The 23,675-nt window shown below is 46.4% G+C and overlaps 6 protein-coding genes across 6 annotated transcripts; 4 read left to right on the forward strand and 2 right to left on the reverse strand.

Annotated features, from left to right (window-relative positions):
• Positions 1 to 662: 662 nt before the first annotated feature.
• On the reverse strand, positions 663 to 1,224 carry F4812DRAFT_460196 (chitin synthesis regulation, resistance to congo red-domain-containing protein; the record flags this gene model as incomplete). The annotated part of the gene is made up of 2 exons (XM_047937665.1): positions 663 to 987; positions 1,055 to 1,224. The coding sequence occupies 2 exons, from the start codon at positions 1,222 to 1,224 to the stop codon at positions 663 to 665; spliced, it is 495 nt and encodes a 164-aa protein (XP_047788952.1).
• A 3,361-nt stretch (positions 1,225 to 4,585) lies between these two features.
• F4812DRAFT_60448 (P-loop containing nucleoside triphosphate hydrolase protein) lies at positions 4,586 to 6,039 on the reverse strand. Its single transcript, XM_047939230.1, has 4 exons — positions 5,405 to 6,039; positions 5,204 to 5,276; positions 5,116 to 5,135; positions 4,586 to 5,015 (listed from the first exon to the last, which is right to left on the reverse strand). The coding sequence occupies exons 1-4, from the start codon at positions 5,452 to 5,454 to the stop codon at positions 4,607 to 4,609; spliced, it is 552 nt and encodes a 183-aa protein (XP_047788953.1). The 5' UTR covers positions 5,455 to 6,039; the 3' UTR covers positions 4,586 to 4,606.
• Positions 6,040 to 7,750: 1,711 nt separating this feature from the next.
• Positions 7,751 to 11,873, forward strand: F4812DRAFT_432287 (DNA-directed RNA polymerase I subunit RPA2). The gene is made up of 2 exons (XM_047934510.1): positions 7,751 to 8,403; positions 8,469 to 11,873. The coding sequence occupies exons 1-2, from the start codon at positions 7,939 to 7,941 to the stop codon at positions 11,727 to 11,729; spliced, it is 3,726 nt and encodes a 1,241-aa protein (XP_047788954.1). The 5' UTR covers positions 7,751 to 7,938; the 3' UTR covers positions 11,730 to 11,873.
• Positions 11,874 to 12,833: 960 nt separating this feature from the next.
• On the forward strand, positions 12,834 to 14,922 carry F4812DRAFT_451607 (Di-copper centre-containing protein; the record flags this gene model as incomplete). Its single annotated transcript, XM_047936235.1, has 4 exons — positions 12,834 to 13,131; positions 13,179 to 13,309; positions 13,402 to 13,668; positions 13,723 to 14,922. The coding sequence occupies 4 exons, from the start codon at positions 12,834 to 12,836 to the stop codon at positions 14,920 to 14,922; spliced, it is 1,896 nt and encodes a 631-aa protein (XP_047788955.1).
• Positions 14,923 to 18,493: 3,571 nt separating this feature from the next.
• Positions 18,494 to 20,721, forward strand: F4812DRAFT_60488 (ammonium transporter). Its single transcript, XM_047939232.1, has 5 exons — positions 18,494 to 18,724; positions 18,791 to 18,855; positions 18,922 to 19,379; positions 19,454 to 19,756; positions 19,811 to 20,721. Exons 1-5 carry the CDS (start codon positions 18,605 to 18,607, stop codon positions 20,383 to 20,385), a joined length of 1,521 nt encoding a protein of 506 aa, XP_047788956.1. The 5' UTR covers positions 18,494 to 18,604; the 3' UTR covers positions 20,386 to 20,721.
• Positions 20,722 to 21,173: 452 nt separating this feature from the next.
• Positions 21,174 to 23,659, forward strand: F4812DRAFT_451609 (uncharacterized protein; the record flags this gene model as incomplete). The annotated part of the gene is made up of 3 exons (XM_047936236.1): positions 21,174 to 21,787; positions 21,883 to 22,252; positions 22,313 to 23,659. 3 exons carry the CDS (start codon positions 21,174 to 21,176, stop codon positions 23,657 to 23,659), a joined length of 2,331 nt encoding a protein of 776 aa, XP_047788957.1.
• Positions 23,660 to 23,675: the final 16 nt, after the last annotated feature.

A 23,675-nucleotide genomic window follows, 5' to 3' on the forward strand; every position in this document is an offset into this window, starting at 1 on the left:
GCATCGTCGAAATCATTATTTAGGTAAAGTCAGGACCGCTTTTAGGGTCTCTAGACTCTCACGAGGGCCGCTATTCAATCTATTCAATTGATTCGTTCGAAGCTCTGGTGGGACCAGGTGTGGGCTGAGATGAGCTGAATTACATCTGATCTATCATGATTCTCGAAATTTTCTGATATTAACCCTCCATAGCCGTCTAGTAAGGTACCTATTAGGTATTCAGTCGAAGGGCAGCTCGTATTAATCACTCCTTGCAGAAAACGAAACTATCAGATACCGAAAATCCATTATTGCGAACTATCATATACTTGAATAGTAATAACCTCGAGAGTAAAGCATTTCTAGACACCTTAAACTCAGCAGTATCGTAGCCAAGATACGGGCAAAGCCATCCGCCATCCATCCACAAATAACGCAAGAGAATTAGAAAAATTCATACCCGTATTCATTCGCAATGCGACACCCGCAGGGCTCCGTTGTCATAATACACGTTTCCCCCTTCCCCTTCGTGAACTATCTCATTACCAACCCTAAAATCAATAGTCAGGAAACCCTTTTTCTAACACCTTGAACCACCAGCCTTGAAAGGGTATGTCCGATTCGTATCTAACTCCATCTCCTCTTCATCCGATATCCCCCCTTCGTCTCATCCCGCTACCAGTTTATCGGTTAGGCGGGGGGCCCTCGGGGGGAGCATAATCGTCCTTGTGGTTGTTGTTATTGTAGACGTTCTTCGGTGCCTGGACACCCTCGTGTTGGCCGTAGTAGCCGTCGTTAGGCGAGAAAGTAGTGCCCGTGTACTGATTTTGCATCGGGAACGACTGGCCGGGAGGCGCTCCGTATGCCGGAGGGGGGTTTTGGTAGCCCGGCTGAGGATTGTTGTTGTAGTATGCGGCGTTGTTGTTCGGACCGGCGTTTCTAGCCATCCAGCCGGTTCCGTACATTGGCTGGAGACCGCGACGCTTACGACGGCGGGAGTTGACGCATCTGCGAATAATGTTAGACACCGTGATTTTATCGGAACCTAGGTAGGTAGCTCAAATAAAGTACTTACATCATGACGAAAAGAATGGCGATGATAAGGACAATGATCACGGCGGCGAAGATCCATCGACCGTACCAGTACCAGGCGCTGTAGCACCTGCCGTATCTGTAATACTCATTCTGTCTGCAGTAGGCTCGCTTTGCCAATTCGTCGCCAATTATATCGATAAGCGGCGCCATGTTTTTTTTTTTTTTTTGACTTGGTGATATTGCGACAAGATGATGCGCGATACTGGAAATGTGAAGTGTAAAGTGTGATGAAGCGTGAAGTTGTAAGGTTGCAAAAGCTTCAGCTCTGGCGACCTCCGGATGCACAGTAGTGGCCGAAAAGGGAAAATGTCGTTGTCAAGGGTATGACGCTAAGTGACGTCGGGTTCTGATTAATATATCGTGAATGTACAAATGACGTGGGGACAAATGCACGCGGTTTTGTATGTTGATACCTAATGTATATGTACCTAATGTAAAGGTTTGGTAAAAAGTTGTAATTAGTTAAATGTTTTAAACATTTAAGAATTAAGAATGTAGGAGTAGGTTGGAAAGAAGAGGAAAGAGGCGTCGATTGTATTCTTCTTATTGAAAATATGCACCCTTAAGACAATGAACACGCAACACGCTGCACGGCATGGCTTGGAAGCTGCCGATTACCGAATTCGAGTAGGATAACCTGCTTGGCCACTGTATTGGGTATATGCTAGGACTTACATAGTACGTTCGCGGTGGCTGTGTAAGAAATGTATCTTAGTAATTCAGAGTACATGTGTATCATTAGGTAGCTGTCTTAGCGCAATGCGTCTTTCAAGTTTCAACCTAATACGTGTATCTAACCTGCTCAGCCTTTTTGTATTTAATGGGTTTGATGTATGTTCCCAACTAGCTAGAGCTTAGGCGTGCAAACTTTAAAGTGAATCTATTACAACATTAGGTGGAAGAGAAACTAAGTTCTTACCTAAAAGCAGTAAGTACCTAGGTAAATTCCAAATAGTGGGAATGCTGGCGACATCGCAGCCTTAAAAGCATCGACCTGTATCCCATCCCAACCGTCTTATTGGTTGTCAAATTGTGGCTTGGGAAGATAACGGATGACGAATAGATCACGAAGCTCCGCAATCAAGGCTAAGTACCCTAGTACCAAAAATACGCGGTATTCAAAGAACATTCCACATTTCGTCATGATATTAGAATAGGTACTCAAAATACAAAATTCAAATCCTCCTCGCACTCTCCCCACACGTTTGAATAGTAAATGCCTACCTAATTGACAAATGAACAAATTCGAGATGTAGTGTTAGTTATACAATTTCTTTTATCCATGATCAAGCAAAGCCACCCCATCATCTCATATGACCTCGACAACGTGGGCGTCGGACACAACATCCTTCTTTTCTACCTTGTACCTATGTATTGTACGTACCCCAGGGCGCAACCGACACAGCCGAAGCTCTTCAGACGCGGGGTAGGTATTATTTTCAACATTTAAGTTAGGTATCTCAATATCTTAATTCCGCTTAACCTTTTCTCGGTTTTGAAGAAATAGTAAACTTCTAATTCCTATAACCTTTCCTTATTTCTTTATTATGTCATATATATCATGCTATATTATACTATAATAGTAGTTCTATTGTATTTGTGTATAGGTTTTCCCTCCCTCGTTCCAGTTCTACCAATAATACATAAGCAGACTCTAGACTAATAAATACCGTTTTCGGCATAACGTTGCGATATAAATTGTGGTATTATTTTGCGACATGGATACTAGATAGAGAGAGGTACCTACTATTAAGCAACCTTGGAACTCAACTCCCTTTCGGGCGAATCGATTAAATTCAATCGTCTAAATACTTACGTTACAATTGTCAAAGCACAGATTACCTCCTACAATACCTACTAGGTAGTTACAAAAGGCCAGAAGGGAGAAAGATCCGTTGTTGCTCGTGGGCGCGTTCAGCTTAGTCTAGAACCCGAGAACGGACGATCAGTTGCTAAAAGTTGAAAAGGGGACGGAGGGCAGCAGGTCCGGCGAGCTAATGACATGCGGCCACGTCAAAAATCTCCGTAGAATTTCATATCATGGGCCCATGGCATGTCGCCCATTTTCAAAACACGACGCTACGCTACCTGGGGCGCCTTCGCCCGTTACGAGTTAGAAAAGAAAAGAGAAGAAACACAAAATCAAATAGAAAATCAAAATAAGAAATATGAAGGATACAAATACATGACTGACTCGCCCGTGTTTCTATCCCTTATTCAAAATGTATTCTCGGCTGTGTTATTGCAATGTAATATATGCGTACCAGATGCGATGCGTATTACATGCGTTGTTAGATGTACCCAGAGATGGAACACACACATGGAACTCGAACTTGGTTAACCAGCAACAACAGCATTAAGTATTTTCGTTCCAAAGAAAAAGAAGAAGAAAAAATTCCATACCCAATTCCATACCCACCTAACCTCTGCCTACCCACATGCTCCCTGTTGAGGTACCTGAAGTCCACGTTGCGCTGTTCGTGGTCGCTTCTGTCGAACCAATCAACCCCCCCCTTCTCTCGTCGAGACGCCTGGGAGGGTTTGCCAACTCATCATCGCATCAAATGTGGTCTGTGTGTAGCCTTCAACTATCGCTTTTCCTGCACCTCTTCTTCTTCCTGTTCACCAATGCCTTTTTCTCTTCTTCTTTTCACCTTCTCTGTTTTTTTACTTCTGACCCGTCTCAATCTCGTCTTCCCCCATTTTCCTTACTCCTGTTAAAAGGTTGGGCTTTTTAGCTGCAGTCCCTGTCGAGCGACAGACGTCTTGTCGAGCTGCGCGCACTTGTGACACACCTTTTTTCTTATTTTTTACTGGGGGGCTACTAAAGGATTTCCCTCAGCGTCGCCTTGGGCGCATCTCCTTTGCGCTCCTCGAAAAATTTTACCAACCATTCGTTTCCTGCGGACATTGGATACGTTGAAGCAATGCACATATGAATGATATTTTTAATATCACCAGAGGCTTTCCAGTGAAGTCGTGAAGTCATGATTGATTCGGTCATAAATGCATCTAACTACACCGATGCTTCCTTGCTTATCATCCTTGCATATTCGAACATCTACCAATATTCACTGTCAAATCTCCTCCTTAACGTTGACGTGATGGACCGACCAATGGAAATAAACGTATTGTGGAGGCTATCCTGACCCTTCTAGCAACGTCGAGTTCTGAAACCGTCGACTACGTTTCCCAGTAGCCCATGCAGTTGTCCGGGTCGAGCAGATAAGGCACATAAAAGGAAAATGAAATACTCCAAGGTGAGAATCGAGATGAAGGCACACTGACGATACAGTCACCTCCATACTTAAGCTCGCGAGAGATGTTTTATATATTAGGTCGTCGCCGGCCGGAACTTGAACCGTCTTTTACATCCCATGATATCATTAGCGTCGTGAAAATGCATCCGAAGTGTCTCAGGAGCGGCGAGGGGAAAAGCCTTCCCCGGGGGCAGGCTCAAGTTTCCTGGCAACCGAAGAAGAGGGGGTAAGAGGGACAAAAAAACCAAGTGCTGTGGACGGCAAAGATCAGTTTATCTGTTGGCCCATTTCATGAGCCATTGAATTACGGCGTCTAGGTTGGTCTCCTCCTTCGCGCTAATCCCATAGCAGGAAACCTCGCGATGTCCTATACTCTTCAGATCCAGAGCATCTATGAGTTCATCAACGCTTAGTTTGATATGAAGGTCGGACTTATTTCCGAGCACAAGCAAAGGGATGCCTTCGAGGCTGGGTTGCGACATAAGGGAATGGAGCTCCTCTTTAGCCATGGGCAGCAGATCCTGGTCTGCGATGTCGACGATGAATACGATCGCATTCACTCCCCGACAGTATCTTTCCCACATCGGCCGAAAACGAGGTTGACCACCCAAGTCCCAGCACTTAAGTGTCACATGGCCACGTTGTACGCGCTTCATATTGAAACCTACGGTGGGAATGGAGCTGCATGACTTATTAGCCGACCTCGCGACAACCATATTGAAAATCCTGCGGCATAACAGAAGGTTGAAAAGCTAGCTATTAGTAAGGGTCTCGTGCTTACTCGATCGTAAATTCACCACCCTGGAACAAAACGGATCGTTAGTGGAAGCTTAAGATATTTGCGGTGATTCATGACTGGGGTTATTTACCGATAGGACACGGAGCAAGGACGTCTTCCCAGCGTTCTGCAGACCTATCATCGTGACGTCCATCTCGGTTGCCCTAGAGAGAACTATCAGTATAGCGCACTTCGGCAAGGGTCGGCGACGTCGCGATGCAGAGGCATACGCAGGTACGGCGGTGAGCGACGCCGACCTGCGACCCCGCGCTGAGCGTAGCTTCGCACTCACCAGAAAGTCCTGAGTAGCCAGTCATATACCTTCCGGAATATCCCTGCCATCGTATTCAACTTAGGAATCGTTTCTATCTATTGAGTAGCAAAGGCCGTAATTGTCAGAATCGCCAGGATCGTAAGAAGAAAAAAAATTGACGAAGATATTTTGCAGCTCCACGCAAGGCTTAGCCAGTTAAAAAAACGCGGTGGACAGATGGACTGGGGGTTTGTCTCAAACAACAAGTTTAAATAGTTTGCGCTGCGATTTGCGTGGTGAAAATAAGAATAAAAATGTCTCGTATAAGGATAAGCCGCGATGTCTTCGCTCGTAGCGCTCACAGCGGGTGAGTCGGTTCAGGTACAAAATTGAGCTCGGTGAATGCGATCTATCAAAAGGTAGCTTTTTGACGGTGGTGAAGGTACATGCAGCATTTGATGAAAGATAGAAGCGGGATGAACGGTGACGCCTGGACGGAGGGTCACAATTCCCCACCACGGAAGATCGCACAAGCAGTTATGAACTTATGATGCCCCGTGCCTTCAACTGGGACGTGACCAGGTGGGAGGGATAGAAGGCCGACCTTGCATCTGAACCGACAGCGGCTAGAAAGACTGGGGTTTCATTCGTCTATTTCGACAAGGCCATTCAATTTCGAACCACAATAGTCCAGGTAGGTTAAAATGTATCTGAGCTTAGTGCACTGTAGATGGAGACTGCACCGAGAGAGATAGATAAATAATGGACGTGCCGCACGAGAGCTTAACGAGCGGGAACGGATTGGAGCCGCGAGTATGGGGAATTAAGATGGTCGCTATTGACCGGCCCGTTGCGAGCGTCTCGTAGATGGCACAACCTTGGGAGGTATCACCTGAAGGCGCCAGGTCCCAAATCCCAGGTTGCTTAGACTTTTGTTAGCTTTAATGAACCCCGATGTAAGCTTGTGAGATTGATCTAAAGAGTTTACGGATGGTGGTAGGATAGATGGAATACCGTAACAGAAGTCGGGGACAGAACGAAAAAAAGGTAAGGGGGCTTGTTATGCTCTGTTTCTGTAGTGGAGCTCTGTAGGAGAGAAGGGTTAACCAGAGAGAGTTGTTCTGCTCTTGCTCGCAGCTTTGCGCCTCGAGGGTTTTCCCGAACTGCTACTCTGGCCGCGTCGGAAGACCCATCACCTGCTCGGGCGGGTAAGGTATCCAAGTCGCTCCCCCACACTCAGCAGCACCACCATCAGCAGCTAAGCTTATTGGGCTAAGTTATGCCTTACGTATTTCTTTTGCCGGACCGAGAGCTCGCTCTGCCCAACGCTATTTTTATGAAGTTACCCCTCGCTCTTGAGGGCGTAGTTGTTAGATATCGAATAGAGCCGAATCGACTAGATTTCTTGGCACGATATCGTCGTAAATTCAGCTTTGGAAACAGCACGGTGCGAGTAAGAAGCCTAAGTGGCGATGACCGGAGCCCTGAACAGTGACCGGCTTGTTTGCAACGAAAGACCCAAGTGGGAAATGGTAGGTTGCGATTTAAGGTCCTAGAAGCGGTCAGGTCTTCTAATATGCAGGCAATGAACGACCTCGAGTGAGGTCAGATGCAACAGCCCAGAGAGATAGAAGACGTATGTATTGTATGTATGTATGAGGTAGGTAGTGATAAAATGAAATCCAGGACCAAAGACTTCAAAGTTGGTATGTACCTAACCCTACTAAAAATTCTACTAGGCGGATTTAGACTGGACCAAGGCAGGCAGCCTGCGGGATGCAAGTATGCACGGCAGACAGCTTTAAGACGTCGGTTGGGCTGCAAGACCGGTGCAAGATGACAACAACCATGTACGTTGCACCTCGTGCTTCCTGATGAGATGAGTGGTTGAGAATCTGTCCCAAGGTGGAATAAATAGCACCAGAAATGGCTTTTCTCAATTCAAAGAGGACAGCTATCGTAGCTATCGTAATAGCAAGCTAGCTCCCTATGTAGACAATCTGATCACAAAAACTTTCCCAATGAGAGAGATAGTTGGCAGAGATGGAAATAAGACGTCCGTAGATAATGACGCTAAAGGCCTACCTAAGGTACATAACCTCTGTAATACTCGTCATATTGTAGACTCAGAGTTGTAGGCACCTTCCGTGTTTTAATGTAGGGTCCAACCAACGTCCATAGATGAACAATGGGCACTGTGCAGTGATAGAGGTAGATTAGGTACGTACCTAGGTAGGTACTTCGATACATGTATTGTACCTACTATGTACCTATCCCACCAGCCCACATAGTGTTTAGTGCATCTGATAAGCATTTATCGATAGGAGATCAGATGGTAGCAACTGAAATATTTTGGCTGATAAGCTTTTTTTTCTCTTTTTGTTCAAACAAGTCCTCAAGTCTCAAAAACAGAGGGGTTTGAGCTCACTCAATAAAACGTGGTTATGCTCAATCTCTGAGCGTAGATCCGCCACAGCACTTACTACGCTCCTCCCTGGACCCTACCATTTTATGCAGTGAGACTTGTGAAGTTTAATTAATCTAAACACGGGGGATATCCTTCACCTGTCGCAATGGCACCACAACCAACTAACACGAACTGGGATCACGGGTATAATACTCTTCGTCGGGAGAAGCTTTTCAGAGACCCCCCGACAGATCGGTCTGCATATCCTTTATTGCAGGAAGCCGTAAACCCGCATATCGAATCCTTCGATGCCCTCTTCGGCGACAATGGCCTGGTCGCGAAAGGACTGGCTGATATTGGCACGAGGTTATTTCTGGATGGAGACGAGCGCGCTCCGCCAGCCGGGAAGAACAGGCTGAAGATAAGGTGCAAGGGAATACACCTTCAAAAATCGCAGCTACCCCCTTCAAATAAGTTCGCTGTAAAAAACCGCGAGATCCTACCTGCAGAGTGTAGAGAACGCCATGTTTCGTACCGAGGAAAGCTTTCTGCCACGTTTGAGTACAGCATAAACGATGGCGATGTAAAGGAGTTCACGCGAGAGATTGGCCAGCTGCCAATCATGGTAAAGGTAGGATTTTCAAACTGCCCTTCCTGTTTTGGTAAAAAGTTGTGTTTTGCTAAGCCATTTCATAGTCGGCTTATTGCCATCTCAGAGATAACAGTCCGGCGCAATTGGTTGCGCGTAAAGAGGAATCAGAAGAGCTAGGGGGTTATTTTATTGTCAACGGTATCGAAAAGATTATACGACTCCTCCTGGTCAACCGAAGAAACTTTCCTCTGGCCATCAACCGTCCAAGCTTCACTAATCGTGGCCCTGCCTATACTCCTTACGGTATTATACTTAGATCAGTGCGACCTGACGAGACCTCGCAAACGAATGTTCTTCATTACCTAGACGATGGTAATGTTACCTTCCGTTTCTCTTGGCGAAAGAACGAATATTTAGTTCCAGTTATGATGATTTTGAAGGCACTCGTAGAAACGAACGACAGAGAAATTTTTGAAGGTTTAGTTGGATCTCCAGACTCGAAGGGCATCGAGAACACATTCCTCACGGATCGTGTTGAACTCTTATTACGAACTTATAAGACTTACGGACTATATACAATGGCGCAGACCCGATCGTATCTTGGAGAGAAATTCCGGCCTGTCTTAGGAGTACCTGATACTCTATCGCACTACGAGGTGGGCACTGAATTCTTGCGACGGATTGTATTGGTACACCTAGGAAATATCAACGTAACGGAGCAGCAAGATTCAGACAAGTTCCGCATGCTATTGTTTATGATCAGGAAGCTCTATGCTCTAGTTGCTGGGGACTGTTCAATCGACAATCCCGATGCGGTTCAGAACCAAGAGATTCTCCTCGGCGGATTCTTATACGGCATGATCATAAAAGAACGGCTGGACGAGTTACTTTCCGTAGGACTCCGTGGTGCGCTAAGGGAATATATGAGAAGGTACCCTTCGAGGTCGTTTACCTCTGAAGAATTCGCAAAAGATTTTCCTATCAAAATATTCCAGAAGACCAATGAAAATGTCGGCAACGCCCTGGAATATTTCTTATCGACTGGTAACTTATCAAGCCCCTCCGGTTTGGATCTCCAGCAAGTATCAGGTTTCACCGTTGTCGCCGAGAAACTCAATTTCCTTCGTTTTATCAGTCATTTCCGAATGGTACATCGAGGAAGTTTCTTCGCTCAATTGAAGACCACAACGGTACGAAAGTTGCTACCCGAGTCTTGGGGTTTCCTCTGCCCTGTCCATACTCCAGATGGCTCGCCCTGTGGTCTACTTAACCATCTTGCACATAAATGCAAGATTATGACTAGTCCTGTCGATACGTCCATGATCCCACAACTGGCCGCCGAGCTTGGCGTTGTCGACACTTCATCTGCCGCGACGGATGAAAGCGTTGTCGTTATCTTGAATGGTAGGATCCTTGGTTGGTGCCACCCGTCCGAGTCGCGCAGAATAGCGGATACTTTCCGATACTGGAAAGTTGAAGGCTCTCACGGCATCCCTGTGCACCTTGAAATTGGATATGTACCATCGTCCAAGGGAGGATCTTACCCTGGCATCTACATGTCTTCTGAACCCGCCAGAATGGTGAGGCCAACCAAGTACCTCCCATTAGCGAAGGAAGATTTTGTAGGACCCTTGGAGCAGCCATATATGTCTATTGCTTGTACGGAACAAGAAGTCGTCTCGGGAGAGTCAACGCATGTTGAATTTGACCCTACGAATATTCTATCGATTCTGGCAAATATGACACCGTTCTCAGACTTCAACCAGTCTCCAAGAAATATGTACCAGTGTCAGATGGGTAAGCAAACGATGGGAACTCCAGGAACGTCGCTGGCATACCGCACAGACAACAAGATGTACCGTCTTCAGACCGGTCAGACTCCTATTGTCAGATCTCCACTCCATAATGCATACGGCTTCGATAATTTCCCCAATGGAACAAACGCGGTTGTCGCTGTGATATCCTACACGGGATACGATATGGACGACGCTATGATTCTTAACAAGTCAGCTCACGAACGAGGCTTTGGACACGGCACGATCTACAAAACTAAAAAGTACACCCTGAAGGAGGAAAGTCGCACAAGGTCGGCCAAGAATGTGACCAAAATGTTTGGCTTCGCCCCAGGCAGCGTCGTCAAGGCATGGACACAGACCATGTTAGATGAAGATGGTCTCCCGTATGTCGGACGAATGGTCCAAGAAGGTGATATCATCTTCGCTTACCACACAGTCTCCGCAGACTACAGTGGCAACTTAGTAAATCGAGACGGCGTCACCAAGTACGAAAAGTACAAGGATTCGGAGCAAGCATTCATTGAAGAAGTGCGATTAATCGGCAGTGAACAAGGTAACGAGGTTGCCCAGACAATTTCGATCAAGTTCCGCGTTCCCCGATCACCAGTTATTGGTGATAAGTTCTCATCGCGCCACGGTCAAAAAGGTGTCGCTTCGCAGAAATGGCCGGCCGTGGATATGCCCTTCTCGGAATCCGGCATTCAACCGGATATTATTATCAACCCTCACGCTTTCCCCTCTCGAATGACGATCGGTATGTTCGTCGAGTCGCTAGCAGGAAAAGCAGGCGCGCTTCACGGTCTCGCACAAGACTCGACTCCTTTCCGTTTTGACGAAGATAATACAGCCGCCGACTATTTCGGACATCAACTCATGAAAGCTGGCTACAATTACCACGGAAATGAACCTATGTACTCGGGAATTACTGGAGAAGAACTAGCGGCAGATATTTACATTGGCGTCGTATATTACCAACGACTGCGTCACATGGTCAACGATAAGTATCAAGTAAGAACGACGGGACCCGTGGTCGCTACGACGGGACAGCCGATCAAAGGTAGAAAGCGAGGTGGTGGTATTCGTGTCGGCGAAATGGAACGAGATGCCTTATTAGCGCACGGTACAGCCTTCCTTCTACAAGACCGTCTTCTCAACTGCTCGGATTATACACCATCATGGATCTGCCGTCGGTGCGGCTCTTTCTTGTCGGTACAGCCTACGGTATCTCCTTTCATGGGTAGGAAGAAGACAGTGAACAACGTCCGATGCCGAAACTGTGCAACTCGTCTTGACCAGATTGACGATGTGGACTTGAGTAAATTAGCCGGGGAAATATGGGAAGATGGACAGGGGAACCAGTGGATCGGAGGTGAAGACACGACGAAAGTAGCAGTTCCTGGTGCTCTCAAGTATCTTGACGTGGAGCTAGCAGCTATGGGTGTGAAGTTGAAGTACCGAGTAGACCCGAAGGATGCTCCGCGAAAGGGCCCGCTCTTACAGGCGAAATGGGACGTAATTTCTACGGGAAAGAGAACAAACGCGCTTCCGCCCGTGGTTGCGGCCGCGTAGAGTGTCTCAAAGATGAGTCTCAAAAAAAGGAGTCAGTTGCATTAGATGGAGTTTAAAGGTTTTCGGTAATAGGATTCGGGTTTAAAATGGATAGTTTCGGTAGAGATACACAGTGAAGTTAATACAAATTTCTAAGCCATGTGATATATCTGCATGACTTATTTCCTTTTGTGATGACAAGGGCTGTGACTGTTCCAAGAAGACGGCAATTGATGTATGTAACCGAAGATAGGACGAAACTAGTTTCAGAGCGGCTAACTACTGTGTATCATCATGCTTCCAATAACATACCCTAGGTTAGGTAGGTATCTTATTTGTATTGCCTGTTCGGCTATAGGAATCTTTTTATATAGGTTCTTATTATTTTTAGAGACTCATGGGAAGAAGTATTAATTAGGAGGTTAGGTTGGGTTAGGTTAGGCAGTGAAGAGAGTAATGAGACTTAGTTTTTAAACCAAACCGAGGAAGTCTGTAGGAGGACGGCAATCATGAGATGGTGCCGGGTCAACTCGTTATTTCCTAGTTCAATCTTGGTTTGAAACTAAGGCAGGATGCAGGCAGCAAGAAGCAAGATAAGCTACTACGACCCCTATACCTTAGGCAGGTACACATGCATTAGGTTAGGTACCTCACACATAACCACATGTGCAGGTTTATGTGCAGGTATACGTGCAGATATATACGTGCATTTATGTAAAGAATTACAAAGGTCTACAGAGATCTACAGAGATCTACCGACGTGTACGTCCCTAATTTCTACTACGCGTCCGAAGGTTTTGGCTTCCTCCCGTTACAATACTTACAATACGATTATCATTCTATTAATCTAAGCATCGTCCCGTCTTCATATCCTATGGAAAGACCGCCCTAACCAAAAGCCCTTTAGTCCATTCGCATTTATCATTTATCGACAAGACAAACTCATCTATCCTGTCTCGTCTTTTGACTACTTTCTCCCCGACACCTCCAGAGCTCCAACGATATCTTTCATCTCCGTCACATGTGTCGTACTATTTGGCTGCTTTTTCTTGTGTGTCATTTTTGTGGTCCACGGCTTCATCCGTACTTTTTTTCCAAGAAGTTCCATTTTCATGACAGCCCGACATGTCATCCATTCATAGGATTTGTCTAGTTTTCGCATTGCTCTTTTCTGTAGCTGTTGCTGGCATACAGCTGGGACAATACGACTATGGGTTTACCGCTGATCTCCGCTTACGAAAACGGGCTCCGTCTCAGTCTTCTATCGTAGCCGGCCCTCCTCGTGTCAATGGAGAAATCCAGCTGAGACCAGATATCCGAGACTTGCAAAAAGACGAGGATAAATGGAACCTGTACCTCCTGGCCCTTAGCTGGATGCAGTTCACCGATCAGGAGTCACCATTCTCGTGGTACCAGATCACAGGTACGCCGGCAGACGCAATGATGGGTTTATATTCTAACGAACGATAGGCATTCATGGAGCACCCGCGTTAACGTGGGAAGATGTCGACCCAACACCCGGAAACGAGCATAGTGGATATTGTACTCATGTGTCCATTCTGTTTCCTCCTTGGCATCGACCATATCTTGCTCTATACGAGGTATACTGAAAGAATCCACCCCCCTTTGATCATAAAAGCTTTGATTATATATTGCGATTTTCCAAGTAAGATGCTGACTCGGCCTGTATTAGCAAGTCTTGTATAATATTGTTCAATTTATTGCCTCGTTTTACCCGCCAGAACTCCAAGACCGGTTCCAAAAAGCTGCCGATACCTTCCGGATTCCGTACTGGGATTGGGCTGCCGTCCCCCCTAAAGGAGACAGTGTACTCCCGCCCGGTGTTGGTGATTCGCCATTCATTAATGTAACCGGGCCAAACGGTGTTCAAACTATTGCCAACCCTCTGTTCAGCTACGTCTTCAGGCCATTTAATAGCTCAACGTTTCCAGATTTTCCTGTAAGCTTATTTCCCCTGTGAGGGGAGCTCATATGCTAACAGTAACGTGCCTAGTACAACACATGGCGCGAGACAAAACGAGCACCGCGCCCAATTAATAGTGCAAACGCAACTTCAAACAACACCTTCGTGGCACACGCGTTAGATATACACCTTCCGAGTTTCCAACAGCGGCTGTACAACTTATTCTCTCACTACCCCAATTATACAACCTTCAGCAATGAGGCCTGGATTACCGGTCCCAACAACGGCACATATGACTCCCTTGAGTCCATTCACGATGCAATCCACACTGTTGGGGGTGGTGTTTATGGGCACCTTGCCATCATAGCTTATTCTGGATTTGATCCACTCTTCTGGCTACATCATACCAATGTTGATAGGATTTTTACTATGTGGCAACACCTTTACAATGACACATATGTGATCCCCCAAGCTGCTGTCTATTCTTCCCATACGACGTCTCCCGGCCAGTTGGAAAACTCTCAAACGCCTCTCACCCCATTCTTTGTCAACGAAACACACTTCTGGACGGCTGACATGGTGCGGGATCATGAAGTCTTTGGTTATACTTACGCTGAAGTAGCAAACACGAGTCGTGCGGAGCTTGTGACAACAATAAATAAGCTATATGGAAAGTTTAGCCCGGCTTCTATATTCATCGGATCAGACAGGAGTCTGCGACACAGCAGCAGGCATACCAAGCGTTCAAGCCACCGCGAATCGTATAGAGCAAATGGGATATCTTGGAGCAGTCAATCTTCAAACCGGCCTTCCTTGGGCGCAATTTTCAGAGGTGGTAAATACCGCGAGTGGATTGCAAATATAAGAGTTAACAAGCAAGCCATGGGTGGTTCATTTTCGATTCATCTCTTCCTAGGGGACGTTCCACCTGACCCTTCATTATGGCCGGTAGCACCCAACTTAGTAGGCACTCACGGTATCTTCGCTCACAAAAGCGTGCACGGCCACGTTTCTGATCGAATGGTAACTGGTACAATCCCCATAACTTCGGCTCTGATGCATATGGTAGCATCAGGAAAGGTACCAAGCTTGCACGCAGAAGATGCAGAGCCGTTTCTAAGGTCCAACCTTCAAGTACGAGTATCGCTTGCAAATGGCAAGGTAATTAATGCTCGCCATGTAAGCGGACTTTGCATCAACATCGTCAGTTCCATGGTCAAGGCGCCAGAGTCGGATAATATGCTTTCGGAGTGGGGTGATATGGAAACACATTTTAATCTACTTGCATAAGAACCAAAAAGGCTACCAGGCCGCCTTGCTTTACCTAGCATGTATTCGGAGGGTTTGTACAGAAAAGAATTGGCAATGTTGTATTCGGGTCGATTTCCTATAGCACACTTGAGAGACCAAGTCTGATAGAAGACTTTTATGTAGTTCGATTATAGCTGTTTTGCTAGGTACCCCTTAATAATTAATGTACGCCCCTCGTTCACTTTCAAAGTTGGAATTCACGAGCAACGTAGGACTCAAACTCGGGTTAATTAACAAGTGAACAAGTCAACAACTATAGGCCACTGCAATCTCGATTATAACATTATTACCTAGAGAGTACCTAAGTTAAGATAATGGATCTTAAATTCTAATTGTATTAAGTAAGGCTAGGTACCTTAGGTAGGTATCTACCTACCTATTGCGTCCATGTGCTAAGCTGTGATTGGCTGGGTTATAAGCTAGGGGGTAACCCATCTGCCCCTCCCCCCCTCTCCCGATGAATCCTACAATTTGATATCTCATCTTCTACATCTGGAAGTTCCTCTCCTTTAAGCTAAGCTTATGTATATATATTATTTTGGATATTGTTAGGTATGCGAGCCCATGCGATAATTGCCAAGTAGCTTGGCTGAGCACAAGATGGGTGTCGATCTAGGTGGCTTGCTTAGTGTAAATGATACGCATACTACGTATGAACAACTTGGCTTGAGTGTTTTTAGTAAGAGGCGTGCTGTAGTGCAGTTCAGTTCTGAATTGCAACATTACCGCCATTGACAAGTCGAATGAAATGGAGCAGGCATTTTCAAATTAGGTACCTAAGGTGCCGAACTTATACCGTACTATATTATACTATGTATAACATGTCTCCCTAGGTATTGTCTATAATATTGTCTATACCATGTCCCTGAGTGCGGTCTTACTATCAACAAATCAGAGCCTCAAAAAGCCTTAAAGCATACTAACCTTGGGAATGATCTAAACGGTTCGGCTAATGGAATTTGAATGTGACCGTATATTGTGGCAAGTTCGCTCTTGAGAACATCCATACCTAGCTGCTTCAAAAGTCGGATCTTCTGTTCGAGTTGTTTTTTTTTTTTTTGATGACATCTGAGTGATTTCCTACGAATACCCAATTCAGGTCGCACAGCGTCTCTCAATGACCTGAGACCTCCCTATTCTAGACATGCGCGGGAGGCGGAGGCGTTTGTCTTACCCGATGATACACCGGTCAAAACAGTTTTCGAAACGGCTTCAGAAACCATTCCATTCGAAGAGGGGAATCGAGGGAGCGGGAATGCATGGAAGATGCCTACCTACCTAACATAACCTAGAGGTATTCCTAGGCAGGTGGTGGTAGTCCGCTCGCGATCCCCGGAGATTTATTACGTGTCAGAAGAAGGATGGATATTGAGACTTTGCGCTCGATAGAACATGTCAAGATGATCTTTTACCATACCTAGCCTAGGCCGCTAACGCTTAATTAAACAAACAAGTCGCATGAAGCCTCTATGTTGTTGTTGCTGTTGAATGATCCTAAGACAGTGGGGTAACCCGTATTGATAAGTACCGCTCGATTGGAACACGGGGAATAACTATTACCGTAACAGCAAGACCTTATCAGCCTTATTGATACTAGGAGATGCGAGGTTTCTGTTAGACCGTTAGACCATAACTAGCGCGATGAGCTCCCCTGAACTAAGGCATACCTATTTTATTTAGGTAGGTATACCAACTTGGGCGAATCATCTACATCCAATTAGGTAGTACCTAGACAGTTCTAGGTACCTAGGTATCTATATAGGTGTTCATAAACCATCGATTCTGACCTTCCCGATATGATGGGGGAGAGGTGGGAAGAGATTCGGAGCAAGATGTGATGTGATAGATGTGTATACCAGCGAGCTGGAAAGACGATGGCTGACCGTTGGGGGACCATTGGGCAGCTGACACGAGTTGTCCTGTTCATGTCATGTCTGGCCTTTTTGTGACCTTACGTACAATGCCTACCTAGGTAGTTACAGTAGGAATATGCCATATTTCGCTTCGCGATGCGAGATAAGGTAGGCTGCTATATGTATGTACTACGTAATAACGGGCTTTTGCTGAGAATGACCTACATGTTAAGATCACCTGATGGGAGAGCCAAGTGAACGAAGGTACGTAGTGTAGTCGTAGTGCATTGACGCTTTGACTCGTGCGTAACAACAACATTGAACCAGATCTAGGTTGTTGCTTGGAATGCTTCTCGATGCTGGTAATGTGACTGAAGTTATCTGTAGGTAAATTGGGCATGGTAATTAAAAAGAAGATAAAACAAATCCCAAAAGGACTTGGTAGCTTTTATCGTAAACCCTTATCGGAGTTGCTTTAGTTGTGTAAGAGCTACTTACCGAGGCTTCCATTGTCTCCAAGATATCAGACTTGAAATACCTACTCGAGATGGGCAAGTGCCAAGTCCAAAACCCCCTGCTCACCTACCCTGGAAGCTCTTTCTCCCCACTCGCACCCCACCAGTGAGCCTTACCCAATAGTGGGTCGATTGTGTGGGCCTTATTCTTGCTTATCTCTTGTCTGTGTGTTTGCTTACTTGTTTCGCTGTGTAATACCCATCATCTTTTATTTTTGGGCGTCGAACTGCTGCTTCATCATCTATTAAAATTTTAGACGAAAAAAAAAATCTGACTTGCATCCCTCCCCCGTTCAGCTCTTCGGAGCGATTCATTCTAGAGTGACTTCTACGTTCCCCTGAATCGTATCTTTAATAGGACACCTAGGTGACGAATCTTACACCAGAGAATGGGTTCAAAGGCATTGCCACTGAGTTCAGCTTGCTGCTGTATGCTGTTGATATTAATATTGGATATGTAGTGTTACGGCCGATTATCCTATCCGGCCTATCTCCCACGCCTAACGTTCGACCAGACAGCCAGAACAGCCCAGATAGTGTCTCCTCGGCCATTTTGGAGCAATCCCTGCTTATTATCGAAATAGATGGGCTAGTTTTTAGCTCATGCCGGTTACTGCCACCGTACTATGCTTGCTTGTATGTACGTAGGTATGTATGTCACCGATCTGAGGCGGGCACAGATCCTGCAACCTGCAGGTCATGCCCTTGCCTGAGTGGCTGATGCTAATCTCCCGTCTGTCGAAGGGGGGATATCATCAGGCGCCGGTGTACCTACAATGCTAGTAAGATAGTATGCTGTACATACGTACAACCAGGTACAACGCGCTGATCCCTAAGATGGTCTGGTCTGTTATCAATAAAACTGATTTTCCACCAACCTCGACCGTCAGATACAAGCCTCAGTCTTGTCTTCCTTTTACGAGACTTCTCATTCATAGGCGTCTTTACTTCACTTTGATATGTCTGATAAGCATACCGATTGACCTAAATAAGAGTGAATTCTTGTCTTTGAATTGCTTATTACCGACTACCGACGGTTTAAGGGGTTTACTACCATTTAGTTTGAATTGATATTTTTATTGGCTTCTCAAACCACGCGCCGGAATCTGACGTACTTGATCTAGCCCTCGCCTCGACCTTTTTTCGACTGCAAGTTCCCGACGGCCTCCATCCAACTTGTCGACACTCCTTTAAACTTACTTGCCTAACTCATCCTCTCATGTGTGGTACTAATAGCATTTTAATCATCTCGTCATAGCCACTCCCGAGACCTTCGCTGGGCTACGTGACAAAATGGTCGTACTCAACGGCATCGATCTGGACGCATTGGGCTATATCATTAAAATCCCTTATAATGGATCCGGTCCTACTGGCGGAGATTCTCTGACGGAAGATTTAAATGTATGGTACGAGGTTAGTAGATGAGCACACCGCGCGTCCGACCTTGAATAGGAATCAAATTCTAACATAATAGCACAGAGCGGCGATATCGCATGGATGATAACGTCCACAGCTCTCGTGCTGCTCATGATTCCCGGAGTCGGGTAAGTAAAATTGGCTACAAAGAAATCATATCCGCCCCGAGTGTTCGTTGGCTTACAATATCGAAGCTTCTTCTATTCTGGTCTTGCGCGACGTAAATCAGCTTTATCACTGATATGGCTCTCCGTCATGGCGACGGCCGTGACTACGTTTCAATGGTTCTTCTGGGGTTACTCGTTAACGTTCTCGCACACGGCGTCCGCTTATATCGGAGATTTGTCCAACTTTGGTTTCAAAAATGTGTTAGCCCAACCGTCAGTCGGCTCTTCGAGAGTGCCGGACTTGCTCTTCGCCGTGTACCAAGGCATGTTTGCGGCCATTACCGTAGCTCTTGCAACTGGCGCTGTTGCTGAAAGGGGGCGGATGCTACCGTGCGTCATCTTTATGTTCATCTGGTCCACAATCATCTACGACCCGATTGCCTGCTGGACATGGAATCCCGCCGGGTGGTCGAACAAGATGGGAGGCCTTGACTTCGCTGGTGGTACCCCAGTCCATATTGCTTCCGGAACGGCTGCGCTTGCGTGTTAGTTTACACACTCTTGATTATACTCCTAGTAAGAGTCTATATGCTCGGATTACTGACAATTGAGTCTGTAGATTCGATGATGCTTGGGAAGCGACGAGGCCACGGAACACACGAGTTGAACTACCGACCACACAATGTTACTCACATAGTTATCGGGACGGTGTTTCTATGGGTTGGTTGGTTTGGTTTCAACGCAGGTAGCGCCCTTTCAGCCAATTTGCGCGCTGTCATGGCCGCAGTAGTTACGAACCTGGCAGCTTGTGTCGGCGGGATTACGTGGTGCGTGCTCGACTATAGATTAGAGGGCAAGTGGTCTACGGTGGGATTCTGCTCGGGCGTCGTTGCAGGTCTCGTCGCGATCACACCAGGCTCAGGTAAGCGTTCTAGATTTACCAACATCGCAGAAACGTGCCTAACCCCCCTTAAAGGTTATGTCCCTGTCTGGGCTGCGGTCATTTACGGAGTCTTTGGGGCTGGATTTGCCAACTACGCTACTAAGCTCAAGTTTCTCCTACGAATCGACGACGCCTTGGATATATTTGCCGTGCATGCTGTTGGCGGCTTCGTAGGAAACATCTGCACGGGCTTCTTTGCTGCCGATTATATTGCACACCTCGATGGCTTTACGCAAATACGGGGAGGTTGGGTGAACCACCATTGGGTCCAGTTAGCATACCAGCTCGCCGATTCTATTTGTGGAGGCTGCTACTCGTTCGCCGGCACATGCATAATTTGTTTTCTCTTAAACCTGATTCCCGGTCTCCAACTACGAACAACCGAGAACGCTGAGATTCTAGGTATTGACGACGCGGAAATTGGCGAGTTCGCATACGATTACGTGGAGATCACCAGGGAATTGCTTAATGATATTGAGGGTGAATCTAATAGCCGGTACTCCGGGGACGGCACAACCTCTTTCGATCCCCGGGAAAAGAACAGCATTCCCCTGATGGATTCGCGGATGTACGCCGGGCAGGCGTCGTCGCAGTCACCTATACCATAAGAGGATTTGTTCTGTACGATATGATGTATTTTGCTTTGTGCTTGGGTCTACGTATTTGGGGAAAACTAGGGAGGGTATCGACTGGCGACTAATATCTCGCTCACTCGCTCACACGGAATTTAGGGAGGCGTTATGGAATTCAATACAATGTGTGTTGTACGTGAAAGTTTATTATTATACCCTTGATGTCGGTATATTGCACATCCGAGGCCAAATGTGAGCATGCCAAATATGTATCAGGTAATAAGTCTTAAGACATATTTCCTCATATGGTCGAAATATCGGAAGTTAAAACACAATGACTTCTACTGCAAGCCCCTTGAAGGAAGCTCGAGTTTTACTATATTTGCCTACAAATATGCATTATAAATATGCAATGCATGTATTGTAGGAGGTACCTAACCTAACATATACCTAGCAACGAACGATATCTTGAAGGTACTTGTGCGACGGTGTTGGTAGCTGCTTATATCAGGTAAGCATAAAGTATCTAATTCATTTTAGGTATTATGCGGTGCAACGGAGGGGCATACTAAGCAAATCAAGGGAAATACAAGGGAAAATTCAAGGGATTTTAGCTTTGGCTCTTCAATTGAACCAATTTGCCAATTTCAATTATTTACCAACATTTTAAACCAATAAAAATATCTAAGACAAGTTAATCAGCGATCATGCGCCCTGATGTTGATGCCTACCGGATGAACTTGTCAAAGTGCAACAAAATGTGCCTTGATACCCGGAATACCGAAACGGACTTCAACAATACCCCGTTTTCCTTCCTATCTCCAATGGAGCGTCAGCTAGAGGAAGAAAAGGTTGCATTCTTTGAATGTCTGCAGTCATACACGAATGATGATGATGGAGAAGATGATTCCTTATGCGCAGATGAGGAAGCATACAGACAAAAGACCAGATCATTTTACATTGTTGTTGACCCGACCTCTCCCAAGAATGTTTCTTCTCCTATTTTACCAAAGGAAATCGGTGCTGATGCTATTTCGGGGGAACCAGTACCAGACCCTATTCCTAGCAAAGATGATCCCGAGATAGAAATAATTTCTGTTACTCCGCGACGTAAAAGCTCAAAATCTGGCAAGCCAAGCTTGCGGATAAGCCCGTCCCTTGGCGACAACACTGTATCCGAGACTACAGCTGCAGCCAGACAGCCACAGCGTCGCACAACACGATCGATGCACTCAAGTCTTCTCAGCAGACATTCTAACCCTCAAGGTGATCCTTCACCCTCCGTTAGAGTGGGAAAGCGTAAGAGGGAACCACCCCTGAAACTGGCCCCCGAGGCACGACGAATTTTTAAAGACCTCTCGTTCTTTTACATTCCCAACGACGATATCAACCCGGCGCGAAGATTACAGATCAGGAAGGCACGGGAACATGGCGCCACGTAAGTTTCCGTTTTGTTAAATCTATCCCGGCGGCTAGAAGCAAGTACCCGTAAATACTCTCATCGTATCGGTCGGCTAACCGAACATTATGTAGGTGGTGCAGGAAGCTGAGCGAGGCGACGCACATAATCGTCGACAAGAAGCTTACCTATGCAGATATAGAGCGTCAGCTGCAAGACGACCCTAAGTGGTCAGAGAAGGTCCTTGTCAATGAAAACTACCCCATTGACTGCCTTAAGCACCGCATAATCGCGAACCCCGACCAGAGGCAGTATAAAATTCTTGGGACTCCAACAGTCGCCGAGCAGCAGCCGGCAGGTACAATAGACCCGTCGCTTTCGGACGATCCTGATGCTTCGCTCGAGCTGAAGCCAAGGCGCAGGAAGTCAGCAAGGCGACACCATTCGCCTGTATTAAGTACTCAGCCACGCAGCCAATCTTCCTCGCAGAGAAGCGCCGCTCTGGTTTCATCTTCCTAGAAGCAACAGGCCGATGATATCTCGGTCAATGGTCAAGCAGCTCAGGCCAAAAATGGAGTATCGCCTCCAAAACGGATAGCTGAGATTGATGTAGATGATGAGCTCACACAATGCATATCCGAGACAAAAGCTACGGGTAAAACTGACATATTGGATGGTTCATTAATAGTGGGAAATGATACTGCTGGCCTAACTCTAACAGATGAGATGGAGTCCCTCTCAGATTCTAGCAATTACGATGATGGGAGACAGTGGAAGAGAAGAACTAGGAGCAGCATTGGCAATTCCAAGGGGAAAAGCCCTGCTTGGCAAGAAAATTTTATCTGTATGAAGGGAGGCACCAAAGACGATACGGATAATAATCCAAATGCAGAGACAATAAAGGTTCTTCAGGAGATGCTAGATCAGCATACACTTACCGGAGACAATTTTCGTATTCGAGCTTACAGATTAGCCATCGCAACCCTGCGAACACAACCGAAGAAAATATGTACTGCTGAAGAAGCACGCGCCTTACCTCATATCGGTCGAATCGCAGATAAGATCGAGGAGATAGTCAATACGAACCGACTCAGGCAACTTGAGTATGCGCTCGACGACCCTCAGAGAAGGACCATAGGCCTATTTCTACAGATCTACGGTGTGGGACAAATTCAAGCACATAAATGGCTCGCCCAAGGCTTTCGGACCCTGGATGACCTTAGAAACAGAGCCGACCTAAACGCTAATCAGAAAATCGGGCTGGAGCATTTTGACGACTTGAATACCCGGATTCCACGGCGAGAAGTGGAGGCCTTGGCTGGTTGTGTTCGGGAGACGGCCGCGGCCATTGATCGCCACATAGAGTTAATTGTGGGAGGTAGTTATCGTCGCGGAGCCGAGAGTTCCGGCGATATCGATCTGATTGTGACCAAGAAGGGCACAACCTCTACAAGCCAGTTGGCTCCGTTCCTGAATCGGCTTGTTGATACATTGACTCGCGAAGGGTTCTTAACTGTGGCCCTTGCTGCTCACCATAGTGGCGTAGACGACGTCGATGGTGGGAGCAAATGGCATGGTTGCTGTGTGCTGCCCAAGCACGCTTTCCCTGGTCCCAAAAGCGAATACCGTCCTACATGGGGACGTATCGACCTTTTACTTGCACCCCAGACCGAACTCGGCGCAGCACTTATCTACTTTACCGGGAACGACATATTTAACAGGTCGATACGGCTGCTAGCGCAGAAGAAGGGCATGCGGCTAAACCAGAGAGGATTATTTGGCAACGTCCTACGGGGCCAGGGAAATATTAAGATGAACGGCGGAACGCTGCTTGAGGGGCAGGACGAGAGGGGGATTTTCAAGATCCTCGGCGTTCGTTGGAGAGAGCCATATGAGAGGTGGTGCGGCTAGTTGTTAGTGATGAACC

Source organism: Daldinia caldariorum, assembly GCF_022478825.1.
Source record: "Daldinia caldariorum strain CBS 122874 unplaced genomic scaffold F4812scaffold_11, whole genome shotgun sequence".
NCBI classification, from domain to species: domain Eukaryota; kingdom Fungi; phylum Ascomycota; class Sordariomycetes; order Xylariales; family Hypoxylaceae; genus Daldinia; species Daldinia caldariorum.

Bases quoted from the DNA above. Each gene is read 5' to 3' on its own strand.
- F4812DRAFT_60448 (XM_047939230.1), bottom strand. From the start codon at position 5,454: ATGGCAGGGATATTCCGGAAGGTATATGACTGGCTACTCAGGACTTTC. The intron at 5,277-5,404 runs GTGAGTGCGAAG...AGTTCTCTCTAG, and splicing joins TGGCTACTCAGGACTTTCTG to GGCAACCGAGATGGACGTCA. The intron at 5,136-5,203 runs GTAAATAACCCC...GTTTTGTTCCAG, and splicing joins CCTTGCTCCGTGTCCTATCG to GGTGGTGAATTTACGATCGA.
- F4812DRAFT_60488 (XM_047939232.1), top strand. From the start codon at position 18,605: ATGGTCGTACTCAACGGCATCGATCTGGACGCATTGGGCTATATCATT. The intron at 18,856-18,921 runs GTAAGTAAAATT...ACAATATCGAAG, and splicing joins CTCATGATTCCCGGAGTCGG to CTTCTTCTATTCTGGTCTTG. The intron at 19,757-19,810 runs GTAAGCGTTCTA...CCCCCCTTAAAG, and splicing joins CGCGATCACACCAGGCTCAG to GTTATGTCCCTGTCTGGGCT.
- F4812DRAFT_432287 (XM_047934510.1), top strand. From the start codon at position 7,939: ATGGCACCACAACCAACTAACACGAACTGGGATCACGGGTATAATACT. The intron at 8,404-8,468 runs GTAGGATTTTCA...GCCATTTCATAG, and splicing joins AGCTGCCAATCATGGTAAAG to TCGGCTTATTGCCATCTCAG.